Raw genomic sequence first — 23,709 nt, forward strand, 5'->3', positions numbered from 1 at the left:
TCTAGGAAGTTTTCTTATAGGCCAACACAACGTATTGTGTCATACTGAAATAGAAGAAACATTAGACATCGAAGCATTTAACTGCAATGGATTTAACTGTGCTGAGATCTATTATAAATGCACGTCAAACTGCAGACTTCTTCTTGTTGTTGAAATAAATTTTTTCTACATGTATTTACATAATCAAACCTGCAGATATAAATAACTCTTACATCTAACAGAATGTATGTCGTCTCCTTTGATGAGAGGACAAAACCTTTAAAAACACTTAAAATGTCCTTTATTCCAGGCTAGATTTTCTTATCTATGGCCATATGAGAGATGAGTGAAGACACATTAAATAACAAATCAGTTATGCCAATGAGGCCGGCTGGTTCAGACCATCGTCTGAACCAGCCGGCCTCATTGGCATAACTGATTTGTGTCAGTCAAGCTGGGAGTGGGAATGTGTCCTATTTAAATGATCACTGATTCAGTTAGAAGTTCAGACAATAGAAAAAATGTGTAGTATTAGGAGTTTCCAACTGATTTCACAGTTATTTCGGTAACACTTTATTTGAAGGGGGGTGAATAAGACTGTAATGACACTTTCATAAACATGACATAACACCTGCCATGAACATGAATAAGCCTTCATGAATATTTATGACTGTTGTCATAAAGCGTCATTCGGTAAATTATGACACTTTTAATACAAAGTTGACATTATTCAAAATGTCTTTGTTATGACAACTTGACATTAACCAGGAAATCATTACTGTTTAAACTTTACCTTTAATAACATAAAGTTACCTAATTTTTAAAGTGCAATCAGTAATTCTTTTATAACAAATTTATACCAGTAATGATTTCTTGGTTAATGTCAAGTTGTCATAACAAAGATATTTTGAATAATGTCAACTTTGTATTAAAAGTGTCATAATTTACCGAATGACGCTTTATGACAACAGTCATAAATATTCATGAAGGCTTATTCATGTTCATGACAGGTGTTTATGACAGTGTCATGACAGTCTTATTCAACCCCCTTCAAATAAAGTGTTACCGTTATTTCTTGCATGCATCACCAAAGGTGTTAGTGAACATATCAAACTTCTACCCACAAAGTTTCCGTCTGAACTGGTTCAGAGGTTGACTATAAAAGGTGGTGCTGGAGGACTTTAAAGCCACATGCCTTATTGTTTCCCCCCTCTGTACTATCATGATACACACAGGCGCCATTATTTGCATCCTTCTGCTGGCTCCCCTCCCTGGTAAACGCAGTTTTTTTAAATGATATATTTTCTGTGTTTTCTTAATTTATTGTAAGGAAATCTTTTCTTCCTGATTTAAGAATTTCTCCATATGTCAGGCGCTTCTGGGAGCAGCATAGTTGGAGGCAAAGTTTCCAAGCCCCACTCCAGACCCTACATGGCGTCCCTGCAGTACCAAGGAAAACATTCATGTGGTGGGATTCTTATTCAGAAGGATTTTGTCCTTACTGCAGCACACTGCCAGTGAGTATGTTTCCTGTGATACAAAGTTATTTTTATGCAACACATAAAACATAGAATGGTATGGTTGGGATTTTTTTAAATTTTTTAAAATAGATTAGCGATTAATGATTTTCAATAGTTAATCCCAAATAAAACATAAAAAAAATATTGGTTTTTTCTTTAGTATTTCTTTCTGGGAAAAAGGTTAGCTCTTTTCAAAGTTATCTTCAATAAAACAGATGAATCTGTGTCTTCAGAGCTCCAGGTGTCATGACGGTGGTTCTTGGAGCACATGATCTCAGCAAGAAGGAGAAAAGTCAGCAAAGGATCAAAGTAGCAAAGTTCTGTCCACATTCACGCTTCACTGGAAATTTTGATTTTGACATCATGCTGCTTAGGGTGAGCAAACTGTTGGAAATTTATTTTTGTACATTTATCTTCCATACTCCCCCCACATCAAATAGTGTTTATACATTTTAAAGCTTATTTCCTGTACAACGAAAAACAAATTCTTGTTCAACACTTTGGTTGTCTGTGGTTATTTTAAACATCCTATTGGACTGTCCCTTGACTGTTTTTGTTTTATTATATATATATATTTTTTTGCATATTAAAACCTGAGTTAACAATATTCACCATTCTCTTTTACAGTTACAAAATAATGCCACAAAGAATAAGTACGTGAAGCCTCTGGACCTGCCCAAGAAAGCCAAAAGCATCTCTGCCAAACTCAGTTGTCTTGTTGCTGGCTGGGGAAAAACTGGACCCAGTGAGCCTGAGTCCAACGTCCTGAAAGAAGGGAAAGAAAAGACTCTGCCCATCACTGAGTGTAAGAATACATGGGGAGACCATTTCATATCAGAGCAAATGATTTGCACCATATTTAACAAGAAGGATGGAGGAATATGCCAGGTAATGAAATAACGCCACAAATACAGAAGCTCACACAATTGAAATCTTATTCATTTTTATGAATAAGTTTTTGTAAAACTACTTCCTTCCTCTCCTCTCTTTTTCCTAGGGTGATTCTGGTGGACCTCTAATTTGTAAAAACAAGCTGCAAGGCATAACTGCTTTCACTGCCGACGGTCAATGTGACAATTCAGATTATCCTCATGTCTTCACGAACATTAGTTACTTTCTACCGTGGATCAAGAAAATGATGCAGTCTAAATCATTATGCTGAACACGTCTGTACTTTGTTCTTATAACCCAACAGGTGCATTGTTAATGAAATGTAGAAAGGATAATAACAAGTGTAGGTTTCAATTGCCTGTATTTTCTAAATTTACAATAAAAACACACTTGTTAGTTATACCTCTTTTCATTAAATTATTTCTTGTGTGTTTTAATTCTCTTTTTGTTGAAGCACTACATGAAGTTATTTGTGCTGATCATTAATAACTTATGGTACTTAAATAGTGGAGGTAATGATGGTCTGAGCCTGTTCTGATGCATCAGAACCTGGACGACTTAACATACTTAATAGAATCAGGAATTCTGCTCTAGCGAACGACGATGTCCGAAAATCAGTTTATGATCCCCGTTTCAAAAAAATCTTGGGTTCTGCTACAGATTAATGATTCCACATGATCTTAAAAAGGCTGTTTATGTAAAATGAAACTTGAATTTCAAATGTAGCAACTAAATAATTACTGTTTAGGTTGAAGGACAAATAGAGAAAAAAAATCACTCACTGACATGCGACAGCACAGATTGTGCAGTTGCAGGTTGTTCACTTTCTTTGCACGAACATCTCTGACACCTGCCCACGAAGTTTCAGCATGCAACGGTTTGGGGGTTGACTCTAGCAAGGTGTGAGGGGAGTCAGCAAAGCAGATGCTCTATCCTTTCCATCTAAGTAAACATGATACACACAGGTCGCATCGTCTACATCTTCATGCTGGTCATTCTCACTGGTAAGTCCAACTTCAAATACACTGACATTTTTTAAAGTTTTTTTAAAAGTCTTTTTTGATATTCATTTGACAAATCTTCAACACAGAGGCTTCTGAAAGCGGCATCTTCGGAGGTCGCATTTCAAAGCCGCACTCCAGGCCCTACATGGCTTCACTTCAGTACGGAACAGACCACAAGTGCGGCGGCATTCTTATTCGAAAGGACTTTGTTCTAACTGCGGCACACTGCTTTGTGTACGTATGTTTAACTGCATCCCTAAGTTCAAAGTTTATGTTAATCATTTTTCTTACTCTCTGAAGTTAAATTAGAACAAATTTGTCTTGCTTTCGTTCCCAGTACTAAAATTTTTTCTATTTTCTAAATGCCAAAAAAGCAAGATTTTTTTGTAACTTTCTTTGAATTCAGAAATGCACCTACATTTAGGTATCAGGCATAATTCTCTTTTAAACTATATGCTTTTTGTCAAGCCTTTTCAGTTTCCTTCCATAAGGTTTTCACAAGGCTGCCCCATTGGCACACTCATTTTCACAGCTACCCTACTTTCTGGTATTTAGCAAATGGAAATACTGTTGATAATTCTTACTAAGCTAAAACAAGAGAATTTTGGTCTGATTTAATTTTAGACAGTGATAAAAATATTGTGCAATGTTCTATTCAATATATGAAAACTTCTGTCATAATATAAGTACATGCAATATTGGAAATAAAAAAATACTCTAGTTTTTAATGGATTTCCTTCTATTTAACAACTCACTAGTTTATGAAAGTTAATTTAAAATGAAACCGTTTTCTCATTTTTCAGAACTCAAAGTGACCAAGTGGTACTGGGAGCCCATGATATCAGTAAGAAGGAGGAAAGTCAGCAAAGGATCAAAGTGGCAAAGTTCATCAAGCATCCAAAATACAACGGAGGTTTTCACAATGACATTATGTTGCTTAAGGTAAGCTAAGATGGACAAACTGTTTTTTTTTTTTTAATGTTTATGTAGTGTCTTATGGAGTGAATGGAGATGCATCAAAGTAGATTTGAACAACAGTAATTCAATTCAAAAGAGAAACTTATGTGATAGAACTTCCATTACATATAGAGATATGACTATTTTAGCTAATTTTAATGCTTGCAGCTACTGGAGACTCCAAATTTTGACACCATGATTATTAAAACTGGCAGCTGTACTGTTGACAGTATTAACAGCTCTCATGTGTTGCTAGAAAATGAAATGAGCATCTCCACAAAGTTTGTAATAAAGAAAAGGATGAAGTGCTCTCAAGCGGTGGAGCCACACCAGCAGATGAAATGGCTCATTGACTGTGAACACTTCATCCTGGAATCTGTGCCTCTTTAGTCTTCATACACAATAACTTATTGCTTAACACAATAAGTTGTAACCCATGTATGAATATGTCTATCTGCTGGGACTTGAAGCGCTAACTCCAGCTGCAGTCCTTACTTTATAAATGTCCTCTCGTTGTTAAATGGGGTTAGCTTAACAATCCACTAAAGCTGTGGTTGCCTGTTGGTTTTGCTTGCTACCACGTGCAGTCAGTCTTCTCTGTGATTAGCCATAATATAACTACATCCTTGTAAATTGCATGTGTTATATGGCATTCTACTTTGTGCAATGTGACTTTTAAATTTACACCAGATGTAAGCTGTGAGCCACAATTATAAAAATTAACAGAAATAAATGCTTGCAATAGGTCACTCTGCATGATACATCTAATACTTGACTTTCTGAATCGAGGTACTAAAATAACTGTTATTTATTAAAATGCACCCGTAAAATTGTTTGGTCATTTAAAGCTGCAGTAATGTAACTTTTACAAAAAGATTTTTACATATTTGTTGGAATTATCACTATGTTAGTAAGTCTTTTATAAACTACAAGTAAAGTTTTAAAGGTATCGTGTGCTTTCTTTCACAGCTGAAAAACGATGCCAAACTGAATAAAAACGTCCAGCCCATTGAGTTACCAAAGAAAGAAAAGAAAATAAACGCCAACCTTGATTGTCTAGTTGTTGGCTGGGGCAAAACTGGAAGAAATGAACCCATTTCCACTGTTCTGAAAGAAGCGACAGAAAAGACACAATTCAAGACTGAGTGTGATAATTTCTGGAAAGAGAATTTCACTGCCCAGCAAATGATTTGCACCAAGTTCAAAAAGAGCACGGGAGGAATATGTCAGGTAAATGACCTCGAAGCATTACATCCAGTTCATTAAGACGCAGAAAAACATTTTAAACTGCAAAATGGTGATCTATTTTTCTTTTTCAAAACTGTATTATAACTGCTGAAGAATTTAACTCAGGTCTTCTTGCCTTTTTTTCTAGGGTGATTCTGGTGGACCTCTGATCTGCAAAAACAAGCTCCAGGGAATAACTGCTTTTACTGCTGTAGACCAATGTGACAATCCAAAGTTCCCACACGTATTTACTAAAGTTAATTTCTTTCTTCCCTGGATCAAAAAGACGATGCAGGAATGAGACCAGTGTTGTACCCACTTGATTTTCTTTTACATAAAACAAAAAGCTGTGACAACCCTTCATTGCACTGTTTGAAAACTCTTGTTTCAGAAAAAAACTAACAATATTGTTAGAATCTACAATAAAGCCACATTCCTAAGTAAGTTTCTTTATTCTTTGAAAGAGCTCTACACTTCAATGAAAGTTTCAGCATTTATTTCTTACTCATCCACTTATAGAAAAGAGTAGTAACCACAGGGTTGTTATCTGTGAGTACCACGGCAAAGACCCAACCACAAACTCCCTCACACAAAACAATGTTCATAGGTACATGCTGCCGCAACCACCAGTGACCTCTCTATGAGTAGGATGCAGGCATTAACTATGCTGCTCAATGAAGAAACACATCCGATGAAGCCTTTCAAGTTTACAGAATCGCTAAGAAAAAACGTTTAACCCAAAACTAAAGATTCCAGAACACATCAATGATGCTACGGCAGGCCGGTGGGAATAAATCATCATTCACACATCTGGTATTCAGAGAAAGTCTCAGTTTGTCCCATGAGTTCTAAAACAGCAAGTAAATGAATAAATGCATACCAATACATTGATTTTTTCTTTCCCTGATTATTCAAAATAAATTAAAATAGTGAGAGAAAAACTTCTTAGTAATACAATGCTAAAACTTAGCTTGATTCTGAAATTTTTGAAGGTTTTTTAATTATAATTTTTTGCCACCAATAATGCAAATTTAATTGGGAGATTTCTGCTTCCTGGTCTGAATACTTTCAGTCTGAAACCAAACGGTAGCGTACAGACTCTGACTTGTGACATTTTGATCAACTTTGACTGGAAAAAGGGCGGAGAGGCATAGAAGACCAGTTTCTTTCTAGTTCAAGGTAAAGCTATATGTCCGTGGTTATTTGGGGAGTCATGTCATCTCCTGTGCTACATTCTTTTTTTATTGAGTCCAAAGTTTCTTCTCTCTGCTCAGAAGTTTGATGGAGGTGCAGAATAAGTAATCCAGCAGAACTTGCAAAGCCACCCGTACCCGGTCCAATGACCATATGGAATCACTCTGCTTGATTTTAAAGTTAACTCATCTAAACCACATTCTAACTGATTAGCATAAGTCAACAAAAATCAGATAAAAGCACTATGGCAGGCCCTAAAAAGTGTGTAAGGCCTTATAGACTTAGTGAAAGTAAACCGTCTCACACAGGAAGAGATTGAATCGCTGTAAACAATGTAGCGCGACATGATCTGGGCTTGGGTTGCATTTCCTTTTGTATTTATATTAAAAAGACGAGGTGATTTTTGACATGTTCAGCTGCTGTGGTAGTTTAACCACCAAATCTTCAATAACTGAACATAGTTTTTAAAATGCAGCCTTGACATTCTAACTATTTGGATGTAATATACTAATTTGTATAAGTTCATATTTGTGTGAGGTCTATTTGCCTCTTACTGAAGAGAAAACATTTTCATGTTTCCCCCTATATTCAAATGCTACCGCAAAAAAAGAAATAAAACCTTTTTGACCAAAACAAAATGCCCCCACAGGATAGAAAGTTGGTGGTTTAAAGTTGTGGTTTCAGTTTCTATGCTGAGTAGGTTAGTCAGCATCGTTGTATGTTAAAGTCAATCACCAGAAAAAAAGCCCTAATTCACAGAACTGTCTAATGCAGAAAGTGTAACCTATAAGACACATACTATACGTCCAAAAAATGAACAAAAATGCTTATTAATTAAATTACATATTAGTCAAAAATACTCGCAGCAGGAAAAAAAACTCAGTTTAGTCATTTCCTGACCATTTATATGATTGTAAAATAGCACTGCTGCATAAAGCAACAGCAAAGGTATGTGTGATACAGGTTCCACTCATGCATCAACCTTTTTAACACCTCCCCACCAGTCGGTGTTTCCGTTTGTGAGTTTTGAGGCTGAGTACAAAAGGTGTTGAGGGGGCTCTGCAAGCCAGGCTCTTCATCCTTTCTCTGCAACCATGCTTCAGGCAACTGGCATCATTTACGTCCTTCTGCTCGTCAACTTCAGTGGTAAGAGTAGATCTTGTTTTTTTTTTAAATGAGAACTTTTAAGTTACAGATTTTTGTTCCCAATTTTCAAATGTCCATTTTGGATTTTCTGTTTAAGTAGCCAGAAAAAGGAAATTGTTCGCCTGATATGAGGTTTAATTTGACTGAACTTTTACATTTCACTCCTAAAGGGGCAGCTGCGTATGGTATAACAGGTGGCAAAGTTGCAAAACCGCATTCCAGGCCCTACATGGCGTCACTCCAGATTCGAGGACATCATGTATGTGGTGGGATGCTTATTCGGAAGGACTATGTTCTAACCGCAGCACACTGCAAAAAGTGAGTGTGTGTGGCAACGTTAAAAATGTGCATATTACAACAAATTAACATAAAATTACTGTTTAACTTTAAGAATAAACCAATAAAGAAATTAAACATGAATTCTAAGGCATTTGTGCTTAAAGTACATCTTTTTCATTATTAGCTGTTACCAAGACATCACGGTCGTCCTTGGTGCTCATAACATCAGCAAGAAGGAGGGAAGCCAACAAAGGATTAACGTGAAGAAGTACCATGTACATCCGCAATTTAAAGCCAACCAGTTTGAGTATGACATTATGCTCCTTAAGGTAACCTCCATTTATACAATTTGTCCTCATTGAAAATTTTGCCTTGTCAAATATTTCAGGTACTTCATTTATAATTAACAGTTAGGCCAAATGCTGTGCATCAGAAACACACAATTCCAAGTAACATTGTGTTTATTCCTCATGACAATTTATTTTGTGAAATGAACCAGTTCATCCAGAGGCAAACTACACCAACATGATGCAGCCATCCCGTATTTTACTGTCGATATAATCGTCTTAGACATGTTAGTCAATGTGGAGCAATTTCTACAAAGGTCTAAATACCACTTAAACTTGGCAGAAAACTTTTAGGTGTTTGCTAGAAATCTGAACTGTTGATTTTTTTCTGCATCAGTGACACTCCAAGCAAGTTAAAATAAATTTAAAAAAAAGACTTTCACACTTCAGAAAATTTAAGTCTTACAGTCCAAAACTAAATCTGACACAAAAAAAGATCTGTGGAAAAAAAAAGAGATGCCCTTGCGGTCTAAAAATCTTGAAGGGAGACAGTATTAACCTGTAACCAGGGTTGCTGGTTGAAACCCCTGCTCCATTTGTCTGTCGTTTTGTCCTTGGGCAAGACACCTCACCCGCTTTGCCTGCTGCTTGTGGTCAGAGGGCCTGGTGGCGCCGGTGCAGAGGAGCCTTGTTTATGCCCGACTGCCCCAGAGCAGCCGTGGTTACAACATAGCGGCTTGCCACCATCAGTATGTGAATGAGTAAAAGACTGAATGAAATGTAAAGCAACCCCAAAGAGTACTGAACAGGCCGCGTACCATTTAACTTATGCAAGAGAGAATGCTAAAATATTGCAAAGTCAAGATGTAGGATGCTAAAAGACTTGCATCAAAGAAGACTGAATGCTAACATTGAAACAAAAGGTACCCAACAAAGCGCGAGTTGAACAGTATGCAATTTTTATTTTGTAATTTTTTTTTCCTCCAACAGATGCATCTGTCAAATAAAAGGTGAACAATGTTTCCAAATGTTCAAAAAAATTATCAAATCCTTTGATGCTTAAATCTGGCGGTGTGTACACTTCTAAAATCCACAGTAATCACATAATTGTGCTGCACAATTTTTTAATACAAACCAGCTTAAAAAAAGGCTCAAATATATTTGAGACCAACGGGAACATTTTTAGAAATGACAAAGAACAATTTTTTTGATTTTACAGTAATTCTAATTAGACTGCTTTTCTTCTCCACAATATATTCTTCTCTCAATAGTTGGAAAAAAATGCCAAAGTCAACAACAATGTAAAGACAATTGATTTAGCAACAAAAAACGAGGACATTCCTGCCAACACAAATTGTGAAGTGGCTGGCTGGGGACAAACTGGACCAACCAAACCCATTTCAGATGTTCTGATGGAGACCACAGAGAGTATCCAATTCAGCTTTGAGTGTAAACATATCTGGGAAATGAATTTCAATTCCACACATATGATCTGCACCAAGTTCAACAAAAAGACGGGAGGAATATGTCAGGTAATCAAGGAATACATACCATGAATGAAAATATGAAAAACAAAGCATCTCACTGGAAAAGAAGAGCTGGTTCCTTGGAAAACCTAATCAAGTCTTTTTCTCGTCTCTTGTAGGGAGATTCTGGGGGACCTCTTATTTGCAACACCAGGGTTCAAGGAATAGCTGCTTTTACTCTAAAAGAACAATGTGATGACCCAAAGCATCCACATGTTTTCACTAAAGTCCGTTCCTTTCTGCAGTGGATCAAAAATGTGATGAAAGGCTGAATCAACCTCATTTAACGGAAAGTTTAGTCAAATCTACGTGTCGAAACCTGATAGAAGTGTTTTGTTTGTGGACAAGATGATTTGCTTATGATAGAAAAAAAAAATCAAGTAGTTTATTTAAAATAAAAATATACTCCCTAATAATCTTGCATATTATCTGTAAAAGATTTATTCCCAATTTACATTAAATTTCTTTTTGAGTTCACACTTGGGTCAAAAGTATATAAAATAGCAGAAAGAGGCGGAGGTGAGGTTGTTTATGTTGTTAAGGCTGGTCTCCAACATGTCAGCCCACAGAAGAAAACCACAGACCACTGCTGTTGCATTCATGGAACTCAGTCATAGTGCAAACTTTTGAAGTTGAACCTTTTTCTGTCAGTAAAGCCTGTCATCTGCAAGGAAATGAAAGGAAAGGAAAGTTCAGAGATGGTCATTTCATTTCACACTTTAGTCTGCATTTGCACCTATATTCTATTTAAACTGTGACACATTCAGTTTAAAATGTTTTAGTGTCAAAAGCAAACAAAACTCACCTGACTTGAATCTCTGGTGAAATATCTCTTCTCTATTACCTACCAAAAGTCATAAGATTTTTCAGATTACTACAAAACATGACAAATAAAGAAAACTTCATTATTTTTGATTTAAACATTATCTTTTAAAAAAGTTACAATGTATATTTGTCTACTTGGGTTTCAGTTTCACTTTGTCTGGAGACCACCAAAACAGAGACACTGCAAGTAGCTTTAAAACAGAGATGTTTGTGACATTTGTGATCCACCAGACTGTCCTAAAATTCATAAAACATTGCATTGCACTATTCAGGTTCCTCACCTTATCAAAGAAACGGCTAAGTTTCACAGCATTTGACGTGCCTGCAGCAAAGTATCTCGGGTTTGTGCAGTCCTGGGAAAACATGATAATTTTCAGCTTTTTTTTCTGAGGTGGTAAACCACTGTGTTTGTTTCCACATGCAGGGGATTTTGGTAAGAAAGACAAAGAGAGTTGTGGAGAGCCCCCCTGCTGGAGTTCCTTTGTATTTGTTTTATGCTCATGATATTGACTGATTTAGAATTAATGATTCAGATTGGGCTAATTTTAATACTATTGTTTTACGTAGTATTAAATATTGTTTTAATACAGCATTAGTTTCAGGTCAACAACTGATGGTGGGAAATTTTCTCCTATGATTTTCTGCTAGAAAGCAGAATTCATAAATTCCAGCCCATGTCTGACTTTAGATCTGGACCTGGAGTACAGCACAGTCAGCCTATCAGCTTCAGGCCTTGTGCTATTCTTTCTTTCCTTCTTGATTGTACAGATCTAATCAAGACCTGTAGAAATCAAGTAATCAAGCTTGGGAGTGGCTAGTGAAATTGAGCTCAGAGAGAACCCACGCATGCACAGAGAGAACATGCAAACTCCACGCAGAAAGACCCCGGGTCGGGAATCGAACCCAGGACCTTCTTGCTGCAAGGCTACGGTGCTACATACTTCGCCACTGTGCAGCCAAAAGTGTTGTTAAACACAGTAAATTATTGCTTTACCAAGGGGTACAATTGCTTTTCTATATAAAGGGTAGGTTGGTTTTTGATATAATTTTTTAAATAATAAATAATTAATTTGTAATAAATAATTTGTAAAACTGAATTTACTCAGGTTGTCTTTGTCTGATTGTAAGTTTTGTTTGATGATCTCAAAACATTTAAATGTGACAAAAGAGAAAAAAAGAAATGTGTGGGGTGGAGAAACATTTCTCAACGCTCTACGGTAAACTGAATCATAAACCAACAAACATGTGAAATATTACCTTTGTTTAACAAACAAGGCAGTTTTTCTAACATCTACTTTTCAAAGTTCAGTTAAAAAAAAGAAACTTACGAGATTGATCTCCTCTGCATTAAAATCTTCAGAAAGGAAGGCCGTCCTAGTGAGAACTTCACTGCGTTTGTTCTCTGGAATCTGGTCAAACTTTGTTCCAATCAGCAGCAAAGGCACTGCGTTCTCAACAAACTGTTCTCTGTCATAGTCACTGCATTTACATGAACATACAAAAAGAAGTAGTTCAGGGCACATGAGTTGTAGCTTTTTGCATCCATAAAGGTTTAGAAAATATTTTGCTGATGAAAGCCAACCCATTTGAGACAATGACGCCTGTTGGGGAGGAATCCTTATTCAAAGCTTCCATTGACCAGCGGTAGAGATTTTGGGAAGATTTCTTATTTGTTAAATCATGTACCAATATTATTCCTACAAGATATAAAATAAAGTCACTTCAATAAGATTTGAGAGCTTCGTCCTAGATACAAATCGTTATTTTTATTTTATTTTACCATTTACTGAATTGTAGAAGACTGCTCTGGTGCTTTTGATACTGCTGGCACTGCCAACTGATCCTCCAATGTCCCATAGTTCAATGTAGAAGGTTTTCTCCTCAGGTGTTCCTTCTTTGTAATCTTGAACCTGTAATTGAAGTAGATATGAAGTGATATGATGGCACTTTAGGCAATAAAATATGAATCAGTCATTAGGAGGTGTGTCTGACTACAAAAGCCCACATTATGATAGATGGAATAGTTTTCAGAATTATTGCTTAGTCATGATTTGGCATCATGGAATTACATTTTAATATGTGTGCATATTTTTATATTAAATTCCATGGCATCCTGATGAATAACAATAATGACTATGCATGGTAAATAGACTTTTGTTTAAAGTTGTGCAGCATTTTCCAAATAAATGGCAAACCAATTACATCTGACAACGGTAACAGAATCATTTCCTTTCATTAATGATGTGACATGTTTGCAGTGCTTACCCGTACATCCACAGAGCAGCCAACAGTCCAAGATGGATTTCCAAAAACCTGATTCTGACATATTAAATGGACTAAGGAAGATTTGCCTACCCCTGTAAATGATTAAAAAAATATATATAGAAAGGTTCACTGAAACGATTTTATGTGAAATGTATGCTTATATAACAATTCCTGAGCACAACAATCTGGGAGAGCTTGTCTTTTAGTGCTGCTTGGTATTTGCAATAACCTTTCGTTCAAGAATACAAACAGATTCGTTTACCTGCGTTGTATACAAAGCATAATTTTTCACAACAGGAAGTCAGGTAAAGTCTGTATGCCTGGAACAAAGACTCTGTGCAAACTATGACACAGAAGTCTTTATTTTTATATCAATTCAAAACAGTGCTTCACTACGTTTCCTTTTGATGCGCCAGTGGAGTTGAGCTTACTTATAGGAGATAATAATATGGCTAGTACTACATTTATCTACATTTGCAACATCCACAAGTGTCATTGTTTTTTCTCTTAATGCGTCAGGATTTCATAGCTGCAAAACAGATTTGCAGTTATAGTTTATAGGCTCTTAATCAAGATATGGTTTTCACACCACCGAAACTAAGTCTGGATTAAAAGAAAACCATTGATAAAAAGTAGGTACATATATATTTGTTGTCATTCGTAAAATAAAAATAGAGCGTAGCTTACCAGAATCTCCTAAAACTAACACTTTTACCCTGTCAAGAGAAGCCATTTCTGATGACGACGAGTACCGGAAGAACAACAAGTTATCCCCGCCTTGAAGATAATTTTATCTACGCTGATTGGTTAATTCCACAAGACCTTTCCGCCCAGTGCCATTTCTGCCCAATAGGAATTTAGTAAGAGCAGGTCTATAGTTTTACTTCCGGAGTTACCCTCTCAAGATAATTCTTGCAGCACATTAGCTAAACTTAGCAACTGAAACATTCGGAAGTGTAGAAGAATGCTGATTGATTAAAACGTTTTTGTCTGACGATATGATCGAGTAACTTTAATCTCAAATGGCTTAAATTAGCGTTTCGATTTTTGTTACTGGTGAAACAGGAAGAGTAACGGGTAAGAGGCTAACGAACTTTTAGAAATGTAGTTACCATGAGGTAAACTCTTATAGCTTGTTTAAATGTGTATGGATATTTATAAGCAAACTGTTGTGTGTAAAGACTATGTTATCAAGGGCTTGTCATTTAAAGACGAATATCTCGACCAAATTCCTACAAATGTTTGTTCCTTTGTTACTTAGCTTAAATGACGCTCAGGTAAATTGTGATGACTTTGTTGCTGGTATTGTCTATATAAAATTAGCCATTATTTTGTGTATGTTTAGAAACTGAATCTGTAAATAAGTTGGTCAAAATATCCAATCTTCTCTGCTGGCAGTTTTCCCCCTTTTTTTGTTTTTGCAGTCTCCGGTATTCATTATTCCTTCAAATACTGAAGCACCTTTACTATTACATACAACTTTCCCTCTCGAATAAAAAGAAAACGTCACATGAGTAAATGAAACCTGTGGAAGTGTAAATTGTATGTCTTTAAGTAAAAAAAAAAAAAAAAAAAGTCATATTTAAAACCAGATATTGATTGCTTAAATTTACTTTATAAAGATATGAACATGGATAAAATAAATTTTATAAACAGTGTTCCAATTTTCCAGTGTACTTCCAAAGCCGTACAATTTACAGTATGAATTCAGATTTTTGCCATATCTAGTTGTTGATAAAAATGGAAAGAAAATAAATCATGCTTAAGCATTTATTCTTCAAAGATCTTTTTTTTTATTAATTATTAATCGTGCTTCCTTTCTTCCTTTTTTATTTTATTAGATGGGTCTGAACTTTTTTATAGTTATGTTTCTTTCTCCACAGCTAAAAATGATTGAACCTGAGGTACTAACCGAAGTCCCTGCGTCTCTGAAGCGGCTGGCTAAGCAGGTTGTAAGGGGTTTTTATGGAGTAGAACATGCCTTGGCTCTGGACGTGCTGATACGTAACCCATGTGTCCGAGAAGAGGACATGCTGGAGCTGCTGAAGTTTGACAGGAAACAGCTGCGCTCTGTGCTTAACACCCTGAAGGCGGACAAGTTTGTCAAGTGCCGTATGAGAGTGGAGACAGCTCCTGATGGGAAGACAACACGTCACAACTACTATTTCATTAACTACAGGTTTGTTTATATTTATTTGTTTATGGATCTCACTCTGCAGTTTAACTAAGATCCATTTAATTGCACATAAACTACAAAACAGGTTTTCTTTTTGCTTAGAGTGCTGGTTAACGTTGTAAAGTACAAATTGGACCACATGCGACGGCGCATTGAGACAGACGAACGGGACTCCACCAGCCGCGCCTCCTTCAGATGCCCCTGCTGCTTCTCCACTTTCACTGACCTGGAGGCCAATCAGCTTTTTGATCACATGACTGGTAAATACTTGACACAAAGCAGTTTTCCTGAAACACTTCTTGCCTTTTTCTTATTACACTTAAAAGGCAAAAAGTACTTGGACAGTTTGGGGAAACGCAGATATCAAAATCTCATGCACCATTTGTATTCCTTCCTACAGAGCAGGGTTTTGACAATAATTGATATTTAGATATAATTGGAACTAGAAGAGGTCTATGCTCAAAGACACACCATCAAAATTGATTCACAGTTTTTTTTGTTTCATGCAGCTTAATTTGCCTCTAGATGGCAGTGAAAGCACATGTTGAAAAATGAATTGTACTAATGGAATTATTTACTGTATCAGTGAACCTGCATTTCTTACATTAAAATGTTTAATCATATTTAAATGGCTATGAACTCTTTCAGAGATAATTCCATGAAACCCACACTATTTATTTTCTGTACATTGTTGCTTAGTTCCTGCTTCCTGAGTGGCTCATCACCAAGTCCTTCAACACAGACCAGTTCAAACAATTTCATTTTTTTTAAAATTACCATATATTATTTTTTTTAAGTTGTATTGTTTCTGTTGGAATTGGGTTTTGCCCATAAAGCTTCACACTTACATTTTAGCAAATACAATTATCAGCTGCTTAATATTAGACAAATCTAATTTCCTGGTGTTGGCCATACATCCACCCTTCTCCCTTGATGCCAAATTATTTTCAGAAAGAGTAGCAAACAAATTATTTCACGGTGAAATGTGATAAATGGTAAATCACATTTTACCAGATAAGATACTCCTGAAGAAAGTCAACAAAATATTAGCAAAAATGAAAAACAAGAATGCATAAAACTAAATATTACTGTAGATTAAACCACATTAGCATTCACATTTTGCAGCCCCTATGGCAGATAAGGAAGAAACACGCAGACAAAAAGAAACATGTAATGAGTTCAAAGCATTTCAAACTGAACCTCACCATGGCTTTTCAGCCAGCAAAACGATTTAACTGAGAAAATAATGAACTCATCAGCTATCTTTCTAACAGTAACAGCATGCATTTCTGCAGAGGGTGAACACAAGATTCACTTTTCCTTCTTAACCGTCATGTGGCGACTGATTTTTATCCTACAGTATCCTCTCAATTTCTGAGCATTTTCTGAATTAGTTACTGTTGTAAAGGGAAGTTATTCTACCACCCGAAGGAAGCTGTTTAAAATCAAGTAGCCAGATCTCATAATAGTCGGATGGACTGGTAGCCTCTGCGGGGCCAGCAACACTCAGTGGGATCCCATAGGGATAGGAAATGACAGTGCTGGACTTTCAGTTCAATCTCAGCCTGACCCTCAGAGAAGAGCCAGAACCCTGCAGCTTGAGCAAAACACATCTTTTTTTTTTCCCTTTCCTTGTCAGTTGCCTCCTTTTAGATTATTTCTTTTTGATTCAACTTAGAGAAATATCAGCATCTTTACCGTTTTGCAGCTGCTTCTTTGGTCTTGACATCATGACAGGAAGTAGTCACATTTATAGACATCCACCTGGTCATTAACAATAGTTTTTTTTCTACTTATTTCTCTAAGCGGTCATTTTTCTCTCTGCCTCAAGCCCAAAATGAGCATTCTTTGTTTTGCTCCATCCCTGATGCACACAAAGGGCTAAAAGCAGACATGAGGTCTGTGCTAATGTTGGAATGCCTCCAATTATTGAAACTGAGATCAGGAAGAGAAGCAGATGGTCAGACACATCCTTCTCTTACTGTTTGGAGGCAAGGGGTGAGGTGCACTGTGTCCAATTTCCGACAGCCCTCAGAAATATAATTTAATGTTTTTCAAATTATTACCCCTCTCCCAGCCAACAAAAAAAAATCCACTCTGGGAAAAAAAAAATCTGGTTGCCTAGGTTACCTGCCGTGTATTTTCTCTACACATTGTCTTCACAGTCAAGGATGAGTTGGTGTTTACCTGATAGTGTGCGAGTTCCACCGAGTCAGAGTGCACACAGAAAGCAATTTAAATTCAGTTTTTGTTGTGCAGAGAAACAAATGGCAAAATATAGTTTGTAACTCTACAAACAGAGCTTGGAGACTTTTTGGAGTACTGATTCTCCATGCTGATTCTTCTTAGATCTGTTTCATAGGCGCAGCAGTCACAGGTCACTGAGCATTTTCAGAATCCCTTCTAAAACACAGAGAGATATTTGAGCTATTCCCTATATTTGGTAAAATACTGAACCAGTCCCAAGATTACTCTCTACATTTTTGCTAAAGATGCACCAATGAACCCTGAAGAACCTATATGAATAAAACCTTTTATTGTTGTGGAGTGATACTACATGTTCGTTCTGGTAGCTGAACAGAAATTTATATTTTAGCAGGTGTGGTCATTTCAGTCCTATTCCATTTTGAAGTTTTTTCTGTTCAGAGTAGGAGCAGGACTATTAATCATACTTTCCTTTGGGACTCTGTCAAAATTAAATGGCATGGTAGCTAATTGACCTGGAGTCGACATAAAGTCTGAGTGTTTTACAGCAAAAATACTTTTGGACTTTCAATCTCTGCATGTCGTTGAATGTTCTGGATTTGGAAACATTGGGGGTCTTTTGGTGTCTGCCTGACCTGAGATCTACACAGTGATGGTGTAATTTATTGCTTACAATAAATGAGGTCGTCACCGTGCAAAAAAAAAAAAAAAAATCAAGTAACCTTGGAAAAAACATCAATATCATTTCTGATGATCACTGCAGACCAACAAATGGGCAAATCAGAAACCCATTGGACAAAAAAGAAAGATTCACTTGCAAAACTGGGGGACATCTCTGATTATTGCTCTTGTTTCAGGTGTTTCAGTTTTTGTATGTTTTTATGTAATATTTTTTTTTCTTTCATAGCTATTAGCATGCTCGTCTATGTTAGATCCCAGAAAAACACCATGTATGTTTTAAGTAATGAAACATCTGCACTTTATGTACAATGGATACACCAATAATGCCAAGCACATTGTCATGCATCAGTTAGATGTTACAGTGGCTTCCATGAAATGCAATTTCTTGTTTTAATTCTGTTTTCTGCTTCACTCTGAGTTCTTTGATTCCCTGCAGGTACGTTTCGCTGCACCTTTTGTCAGACTGAGGTAGAAGAAGATGAATCGGTCTGCCCTGATGCCAGGACACTTGTGGCCCGCTTTAATGAGCAAATCGAGCCCATCTACGCACTCCTACGCGAAACCGAAGATATTAACTTGTCCCATGACCTGCTGGAGCCGGAGCCCACCGAGATCCCCGCTCTCAAGCAGAGGTCCGTTCGAAACAAGTCTCACAGCAACACACCACTTACCGCCTCAGGCAGGGAGTGGATTGTAGCTCACCTTTGTATTTATTCATCTGCAGAAATGGAAATGGCTTATGTTTCATTTTATTGTCAATGCTTGCTTTATTCTAAAGGTAATTTAGCTAAAATGTATCATTGTTTCCCTAATCTTATTGTTTTTTTGTTTTTTTATTTTGCTTTTTGAAATTGCTTTCTTTTTTTCTCCTTTTTCTTTAGCCGTGAACGAGCTGCAGCTGCTGCAGGAAATGCTGCAGGCGGACCGCACCGCGAAGCCTGGTCTAATAAAGGATCGACCTACGCTGATTTGTACATCCAGAATGTGGTTATCAGCATGGAGGAGCAGGATGACCAAAAGAGGCAGGTCAATGAGGGCAAGCCCCCCAAGGAGCGGCCCGTTTGGCTGACGCAGAGCACGGTGCAGGGGGCTTACAACGAGCCGGATGCTCTCAAGAGCCGTGAGTGAATTCTTCTTTACGTGAAACATTCTTCTGTGCCGAGCTTTCTCTCTGTTCAGAAAAAAGTTAGTTAGCATTTTTCTTTTAGCTTTAGCTTATAGAGTCATAAAGGGTACAGTTTTTCTTCTTTTTTTTTGTTTTGTTGTTGTTCCAGTTCTCTGGTTTTTCTCTTCAGTGAGTTTGAGGTGAGAAGAGGGATTTACAGCAAAACTGAGGATCAGAGGATTGACCAACCTTAGCTTTATTTGTTCTGGAAAATTGGACTTCAGACGTCCTTCTGGTCCAACATAAATCCACCGAGCCTTCCTCAAGTCGGTCAGTCACTGCTGTTGATGTAGTGGGGGCAAAGTTTCTCTACTCCAAGTCAGAGCAGATAAGTGGGCGGCTGCCAAATGGCCCAGATCTACATCACGTGTTGTGTTGCTCTTACTGGTTGTAAGTCTAATTAGTTGGGTCCAGAGGCATTTTGGTCCTAATCCCCTGATAATGTCTCTGAGAAATCGAAATTCAACTAATGGGCCCTGGTATGACTTCATTTATTTAACTGTGCTGCCATGATTTTATGATGGTGAACTATAAAAGGCTTTTTTTTCCCCCAAATATTTTAAACATATTCTTTATTGAAAACCTTCTTTCACGGGTTTTTTTGCTCATGAATTAACTTCACAGAATCCAGATATAAAATGGGAATAAACGGTTTATTTGTTCCCATTTTTCTGTGAACCTGAATTTTAAATTGCCAGCTGTATGTTTAGGTTCATTGTAAGTAACTGATTATTTTAGCAATCAAATATTCCATTGATTAATCTGAAAATGAATCAGATTAAAAAAATTGGCATTCTGCAAATTTTTCATCTAACCTCTTATTTTAAGCAACATTAGAAATACATAAAAAATTATTTGTTTCCTTTTTCAGATAAGAAAACAAACATGTTGTTGCCTAAAATGCAACAAGAGCATTCCTTTGAGTAGCTTGATCATTTGTAGCAGAGGATGCATCTGCAGCTAAATAAAAATACGTTTAACATCAACATGTGAAAAGCTCTGCTGTTTCTGCTTGACCCAACATCAGACGGCTGTTTTGTGTATTAATGATTGGAATAGCAATCATTATTCAGTTTTACAAAATCTGAAGTAAGTGAAGCTGAAATTATACCACTTGAAGAGTGACAAAGATTTTTTTTTTTTTACTTTAAATGCTAAAGGTATATTTTTTCTTTTACAGTTTTGGATTAATTTCTGCTCTGAGTATGTTGTTCTTTTAGCAAATGACCTATTTTGAGTGTATTAATAATTAATGCACTACCAAATTAATTGACAATTTCTTCAATAGTCAACTAATCACGATTAATCCGATTATTTGTTTCAGCCCTGGCTCATTGTCCTGCTGGGGGATGAATTTAAAAAAAAAAAAAAATTATTTTTTCTGCAGTCACTTACAGGCTGTCTTCCAGGATTGCTCTGTATTCACTACCAGTAATCTTCTCATCAACTCTGACCAGCTTCTCTGTCTCTGCTGAAGAAACGTGGCCCTGCAGCATGATGCTGCCAGCACCAATCTAAGCTTTCAGTCAAACTAAAGGCCGTGGACGGGAAGTGAAGACAGATAATTGTTAACTAAGCTTGTCGTCCTCTTCCAGCGTGGGGTTTCAGTGAGCGATCACACGCTGACTTTGTTTCTCCAAACAAGGGCATGTGGCAATCAGACCTGGTCAGACATCTATTGTGGCATAATTGCTCAATTGAAATAATCGGCCTTGATTAGTTTGAGTGAGGATTTGTCAACAAGAGGATCCTTTCTTGTGCAAATGACTCACAAACATCCTTTCTGTAAGGTAGAGTCCTGATTCAGTTTGAAAACCTGTCCCTTGTTGATGACAGAGGAGGACAAGGAACTTGGTTCAGTTTGAAAGAAAACTGGTCAGTGATTTGTTATAAATACTTTGCTGTGTATTTTATTTTTGTCTGTAATGCTTTCCTAAATCTTAATGTCAAAATCAAGTTTATTCGCATAACCAATTCATCGACAAGGCAGTTCAAAGAGCTTTACACCCCAAAAACATGATAAAGTAACCAATTATTAACCACCAATACACATTCTGTTTCCGTTGATCAATGTTCCACTTGCTGCTCTAAACCGATGGGTGATTTAAAGGAGCTCAGTCTGTTGGTAGCTTTGCAGTTTGTGGTCCATGTTTGGTTGAGATTTTGCAGATGCAGATCAGACTACAGCCTCAAGACCTGAGTGGTCTGGAAGGTTGATACAGTAACAACACATCTTTGACGTATTTTGAAGCTAAGCCATTCAGTGAGGTTTATTTTTCTTGGGGGGGAATCTTTTTCCAAATTAAAAATGCTTCTTCCGCAGGCGGCGACATCGCAGCCGGAGCTCAGGACGGCGCAGCCGGTCACGGGGCAGGCCAGGCGGACGAAAACGAGGAAGTGATGCGCGCCCTGCTCATCCACGAGAAGAGAGCCGTCGCGGGAGCAGGTGTGGGTGGAGCGAGCGCAGCTGCCAGGGGTCTCGCCTCCGCCACAGCTAACGCCAGTGACTCAGAGAGCGACACCAGTGAATCAGAGGACGAACTCCCCTCGGGCCCCACCACTGCCACAGCCTCTCAGCATCGCATCGTTGAAGAGGTCGAAGAAGAGGACGACGACGACGACTTCGAGGAGGTAGGGGATGAGCCGATGGTGATGGTGGGGGGCCGGCAGTTCTCATACAGAGAGGTGGGCGAGAGGCCGGAGCTGGTGGAGCAGATGTCTATGCAGGAAAAGGAGGCTTACATTGAGATGGGACAAAACCTCTTCCAGGATATGTTCTACTGAAGAACTTCAGATACTTTAAGTTGCATTCATTGACTGATGCTTCTGCTGTCTTACACTGTCGGTGGACAACTGAAGAGGAAACAGGATGCTGCTCCAAAAACTCCAGAAAATGTTTGGTTTGCCAGTATTTTTTTTTTCCACCGGTCATATTTGTAGTATTTCTATTTGAAGTATTTTCAAAAGTCACCAAACGACAACAAATTTCAGTCTGCCAGCTGCGCTCTCTTTCTTTTACCACTATTATTTGCTTCAGTTCAAAACAGTTCATCTTTACCAGAAATGTTTCAGCCATTGTTCTTTCATTTACCGGACAGAAGGGACGCAACATTTGCTTTAATCGATGCAGCTGTCTACACACACCGGCATCCATCTCATGCCTCCAGTCAGTTTTGTTGAATGGGCATAATTGCATTGATTGCGTGAGAGAACTGGTGAAAGATATCTGAGCACTTCACAGTGCGGGGGTTGGACACTGAAACACTGAGCAAGCGACGGCTGCTTTCATTATCCTGCCTGTTCAGATGATGTCGAGTCAAAGAATATTCTACAATTCAACAGGCTTGGTCTGAATTCTCATCTCAGGCAAAATACAGAGAAAGAGAAGGTGCTTTTGGTACTTTTTTTTTTATGGGTAACAGTGAAACATTTGTAACTTTGAGATATCTGTAATAAAATATTCCTGCTACCCTGGCTGAATGTGTCCTTATCTTGTTACTATAAATCAAATGTGATGTTTGCAGGTGTTGCACAATTATTAGACAATTTTTAAATGGTAAAGGTCTACCCATTTCATTTTAACCCAGTTAATGCATTGGAAGTGCAGGAGGAGGAAAACTCTTACCTGTTTCCTGCTGTGGAGACCTGCCTTAATGGATGGAAAGGGTAGAAAAGTAAAGATTTGTTTAATTTCGTTCAGCTCAGAGAAACCTTCCAGTCATTCCTTTTCTTGCTTGTCAGATCAGATTCCTGAGGATGATGTGAAACTTGCTTTGTAATCACTGCTCTAGTGTAACCACAGCGTCCTGCGGCATGAAGTGACCCACTCACACAGAGAGAAATGTCACCTCCAAGCCAAGGCCTACATTCTGACAAGGCTCTTGTATTTGCATAAAGATATGCCAACGTTACACTTGTCACGTTACCAACTGTATTAATATTCTCTCTTTGCAGCATCTTCTTTAAAGTGACTTTTTTAAATATATTTTTCCTCTGAATGTTGAGATAATAGAAATTGTTGGAATGCATGAGGGTTAAATCTTTGTTTATTTATACTTCTGTTAATTCCAATGTTATTTTTAGATGTGCGAGTAGATTAAAAAGTGGTAATAATTTATGCTCCGTCATCACACTGCAGCAAAACGCTAATAGTTCAAAAGCAGCCAAATTAGACTTTCACTGAATTTGTCTGTAGAGGTCAGATGTTCCCCTTAATGGTAATTACAGAAAAAATGCTTTAATTAACTGTTTTTGAAAATGGAATGGACTAAGTTTTAAAACTTCTGTTTGTAGGGAGAAATGCATTATATCCCAGGCAGCAGTCTGGAACCCTTCTCAAAAGTCGCAAATATTTAAACCTGTAACCATTAGGGATGCACGAG

General features: G+C 37.4%; 5 protein-coding genes across 7 annotated transcripts; 4 read left to right on the forward strand and 1 right to left on the reverse strand.

Moving 5' to 3' along the window:
• The first annotated feature begins 1,163 nt into the window (after positions 1 to 1,163).
• Positions 1,164 to 2,792, forward strand: LOC106929665 (granzyme B-like). Of its 2 annotated transcripts, none has more exons than XM_015006750.2 (5): positions 1,164 to 1,253; positions 1,334 to 1,496; positions 1,733 to 1,874; positions 2,127 to 2,387; positions 2,497 to 2,792. In XM_015006750.2, the coding sequence occupies exons 1-5, from the start codon at positions 1,202 to 1,204 to the stop codon at positions 2,659 to 2,661; spliced, it is 783 nt and encodes a 260-aa protein (XP_014862236.2). In that variant the 5' UTR covers positions 1,164 to 1,201; the 3' UTR covers positions 2,662 to 2,792. The 2 variants fall into 2 exon arrangements, with proteins under 2 accessions (XP_014862236.2, XP_014862237.2); XM_015006751.2 differs by having other exon boundaries at positions 1,352 to 1,496.
• Positions 2,793 to 3,241: 449 nt separating this feature from the next.
• Positions 3,242 to 6,022, forward strand: LOC106929667 (granzyme B-like). The gene is made up of 5 exons (XM_015006753.2): positions 3,242 to 3,394; positions 3,481 to 3,628; positions 4,198 to 4,336; positions 5,321 to 5,581; positions 5,727 to 6,022. The coding sequence occupies exons 1-5, from the start codon at positions 3,343 to 3,345 to the stop codon at positions 5,877 to 5,879; spliced, it is 753 nt and encodes a 250-aa protein (XP_014862239.2). The 5' UTR covers positions 3,242 to 3,342; the 3' UTR covers positions 5,880 to 6,022.
• Positions 6,023 to 7,780: 1,758 nt separating this feature from the next.
• LOC106929670 (mast cell protease 4-like) lies at positions 7,781 to 10,426 on the forward strand. Its single transcript, XM_015006756.2, has 5 exons — positions 7,781 to 7,918; positions 8,089 to 8,236; positions 8,382 to 8,526; positions 9,756 to 10,016; positions 10,130 to 10,426. The coding sequence occupies exons 1-5, from the start codon at positions 7,867 to 7,869 to the stop codon at positions 10,280 to 10,282; spliced, it is 759 nt and encodes a 252-aa protein (XP_014862242.2). The 5' UTR covers positions 7,781 to 7,866; the 3' UTR covers positions 10,283 to 10,426.
• On the reverse strand, positions 9,427 to 13,858 carry rabl3 (RAB, member of RAS oncogene family-like 3). Of its 2 annotated transcripts, none has more exons than XR_015761842.1 (8): positions 13,788 to 13,858; positions 13,101 to 13,192; positions 12,616 to 12,745; positions 12,418 to 12,532; positions 12,164 to 12,314; positions 11,117 to 11,188; positions 10,816 to 11,026; positions 9,427 to 10,674 (listed from the first exon to the last, which is right to left on the reverse strand). XR_015761842.1 is itself a non-coding variant. In XM_015006754.2 (8 exons), the coding sequence occupies exons 1-8, from the start codon at positions 13,831 to 13,833 to the stop codon at positions 10,618 to 10,620; spliced, it is 702 nt and encodes a 233-aa protein (XP_014862240.1). In that variant the 5' UTR covers positions 13,834 to 13,858; the 3' UTR covers positions 9,427 to 10,617. The 2 variants fall into 2 exon arrangements, 1 of the variants encoding a protein (XP_014862240.1); XM_015006754.2 differs by having other exon boundaries at positions 10,816 to 10,854.
• A 125-nt stretch (positions 13,859 to 13,983) lies between these two features.
• Positions 13,984 to 22,801, forward strand: gtf2e1 (general transcription factor IIE, polypeptide 1, alpha). The gene is made up of 6 exons (XM_015006747.2): positions 13,984 to 14,177; positions 14,984 to 15,279; positions 15,379 to 15,536; positions 18,599 to 18,794; positions 19,044 to 19,282; positions 21,651 to 22,801. Exons 2-6 carry the CDS (start codon positions 14,990 to 14,992, stop codon positions 22,109 to 22,111), a joined length of 1,344 nt encoding a protein of 447 aa, XP_014862233.2. The 5' UTR covers positions 13,984 to 14,177; positions 14,984 to 14,989; the 3' UTR covers positions 22,112 to 22,801.
• The last annotated feature ends 908 nt before the right edge of the window (positions 22,802 to 23,709 follow it).

This window comes from Poecilia mexicana, unplaced genomic scaffold, assembly GCF_051168715.1.
Source record: "Poecilia mexicana isolate PSO_F unplaced genomic scaffold, ASM5116871v1 scaffold_2, whole genome shotgun sequence".
In the NCBI taxonomy this organism is placed as follows: domain Eukaryota; kingdom Metazoa; phylum Chordata; class Actinopteri; order Cyprinodontiformes; family Poeciliidae; genus Poecilia; species Poecilia mexicana.

What these genes read in the sequence shown, in the direction of transcription:
- LOC106929665 (XM_015006750.2), top strand. Translation starts at nt 1,202, where the DNA reads ATGATACACACAGGCGCCATTATTTGCATCCTTCTGCTGGCTCCCCTC. An exon ending in TCTGCTGGCTCCCCTCCCTG is followed by an intron (nt 1,254 to 1,333) that starts GTAAACGCAGTT and finishes TCCTGATTTAAG; the next exon opens with AATTTCTCCATATGTCAGGC. An exon ending in AGGATGGAGGAATATGCCAG is followed by an intron (nt 2,388 to 2,496) that starts GTAATGAAATAA and finishes TCTTTTTCCTAG; the next exon opens with GGTGATTCTGGTGGACCTCT.
- LOC106929667 (XM_015006753.2), top strand. Translation starts at nt 3,343, where the DNA reads ATGATACACACAGGTCGCATCGTCTACATCTTCATGCTGGTCATTCTC. An exon ending in ATGACATTATGTTGCTTAAG is followed by an intron (nt 4,337 to 5,320) that starts GTAAGCTAAGAT and finishes TTTCTTTCACAG; the next exon opens with CTGAAAAACGATGCCAAACT. An exon ending in GCACGGGAGGAATATGTCAG is followed by an intron (nt 5,582 to 5,726) that starts GTAAATGACCTC and finishes CTTTTTTTCTAG; the next exon opens with GGTGATTCTGGTGGACCTCT.
- LOC106929670 (XM_015006756.2), top strand. Translation starts at nt 7,867, where the DNA reads ATGCTTCAGGCAACTGGCATCATTTACGTCCTTCTGCTCGTCAACTTC. An exon ending in TCTGCTCGTCAACTTCAGTG is followed by an intron (nt 7,919 to 8,088) that starts GTAAGAGTAGAT and finishes TCACTCCTAAAG; the next exon opens with GGGCAGCTGCGTATGGTATA. An exon ending in ACCGCAGCACACTGCAAAAA is followed by an intron (nt 8,237 to 8,381) that starts GTGAGTGTGTGT and finishes TTTCATTATTAG; the next exon opens with CTGTTACCAAGACATCACGG.
- rabl3 (XM_015006754.2), bottom strand. Translation starts at nt 13,833, where the DNA reads ATGGCTTCTCTTGACAGGGTAAAAGTGTTAGTTTTAGGAGATTCTG. An exon ending in GGCGTCATTGTCTCAAATGG is followed by an intron (nt 12,315 to 12,417) that starts GTTGGCTTTCAT and finishes ATGTAAATGCAG; the next exon opens with TGACTATGACAGAGAACAGT. An exon ending in TCACCAGAGATTCAAGTCAG is followed by an intron (nt 10,675 to 10,815) that starts GTGAGTTTTGTT and finishes ATTTCCTTGCAG; the next exon opens with ATGACAGGCTTTACTGACAG.
- gtf2e1 (XM_015006747.2), top strand. Translation starts at nt 14,990, where the DNA reads ATGATTGAACCTGAGGTACTAACCGAAGTCCCTGCGTCTCTGAAGCGG. An exon ending in ATCCCCGCTCTCAAGCAGAG is followed by an intron (nt 18,795 to 19,043) that starts GTCCGTTCGAAA and finishes CTTTTTCTTTAG; the next exon opens with CCGTGAACGAGCTGCAGCTG. An exon ending in GCCGGATGCTCTCAAGAGCC is followed by an intron (nt 19,283 to 21,650) that starts GTGAGTGAATTC and finishes CTTCTTCCGCAG; the next exon opens with GCGGCGACATCGCAGCCGGA.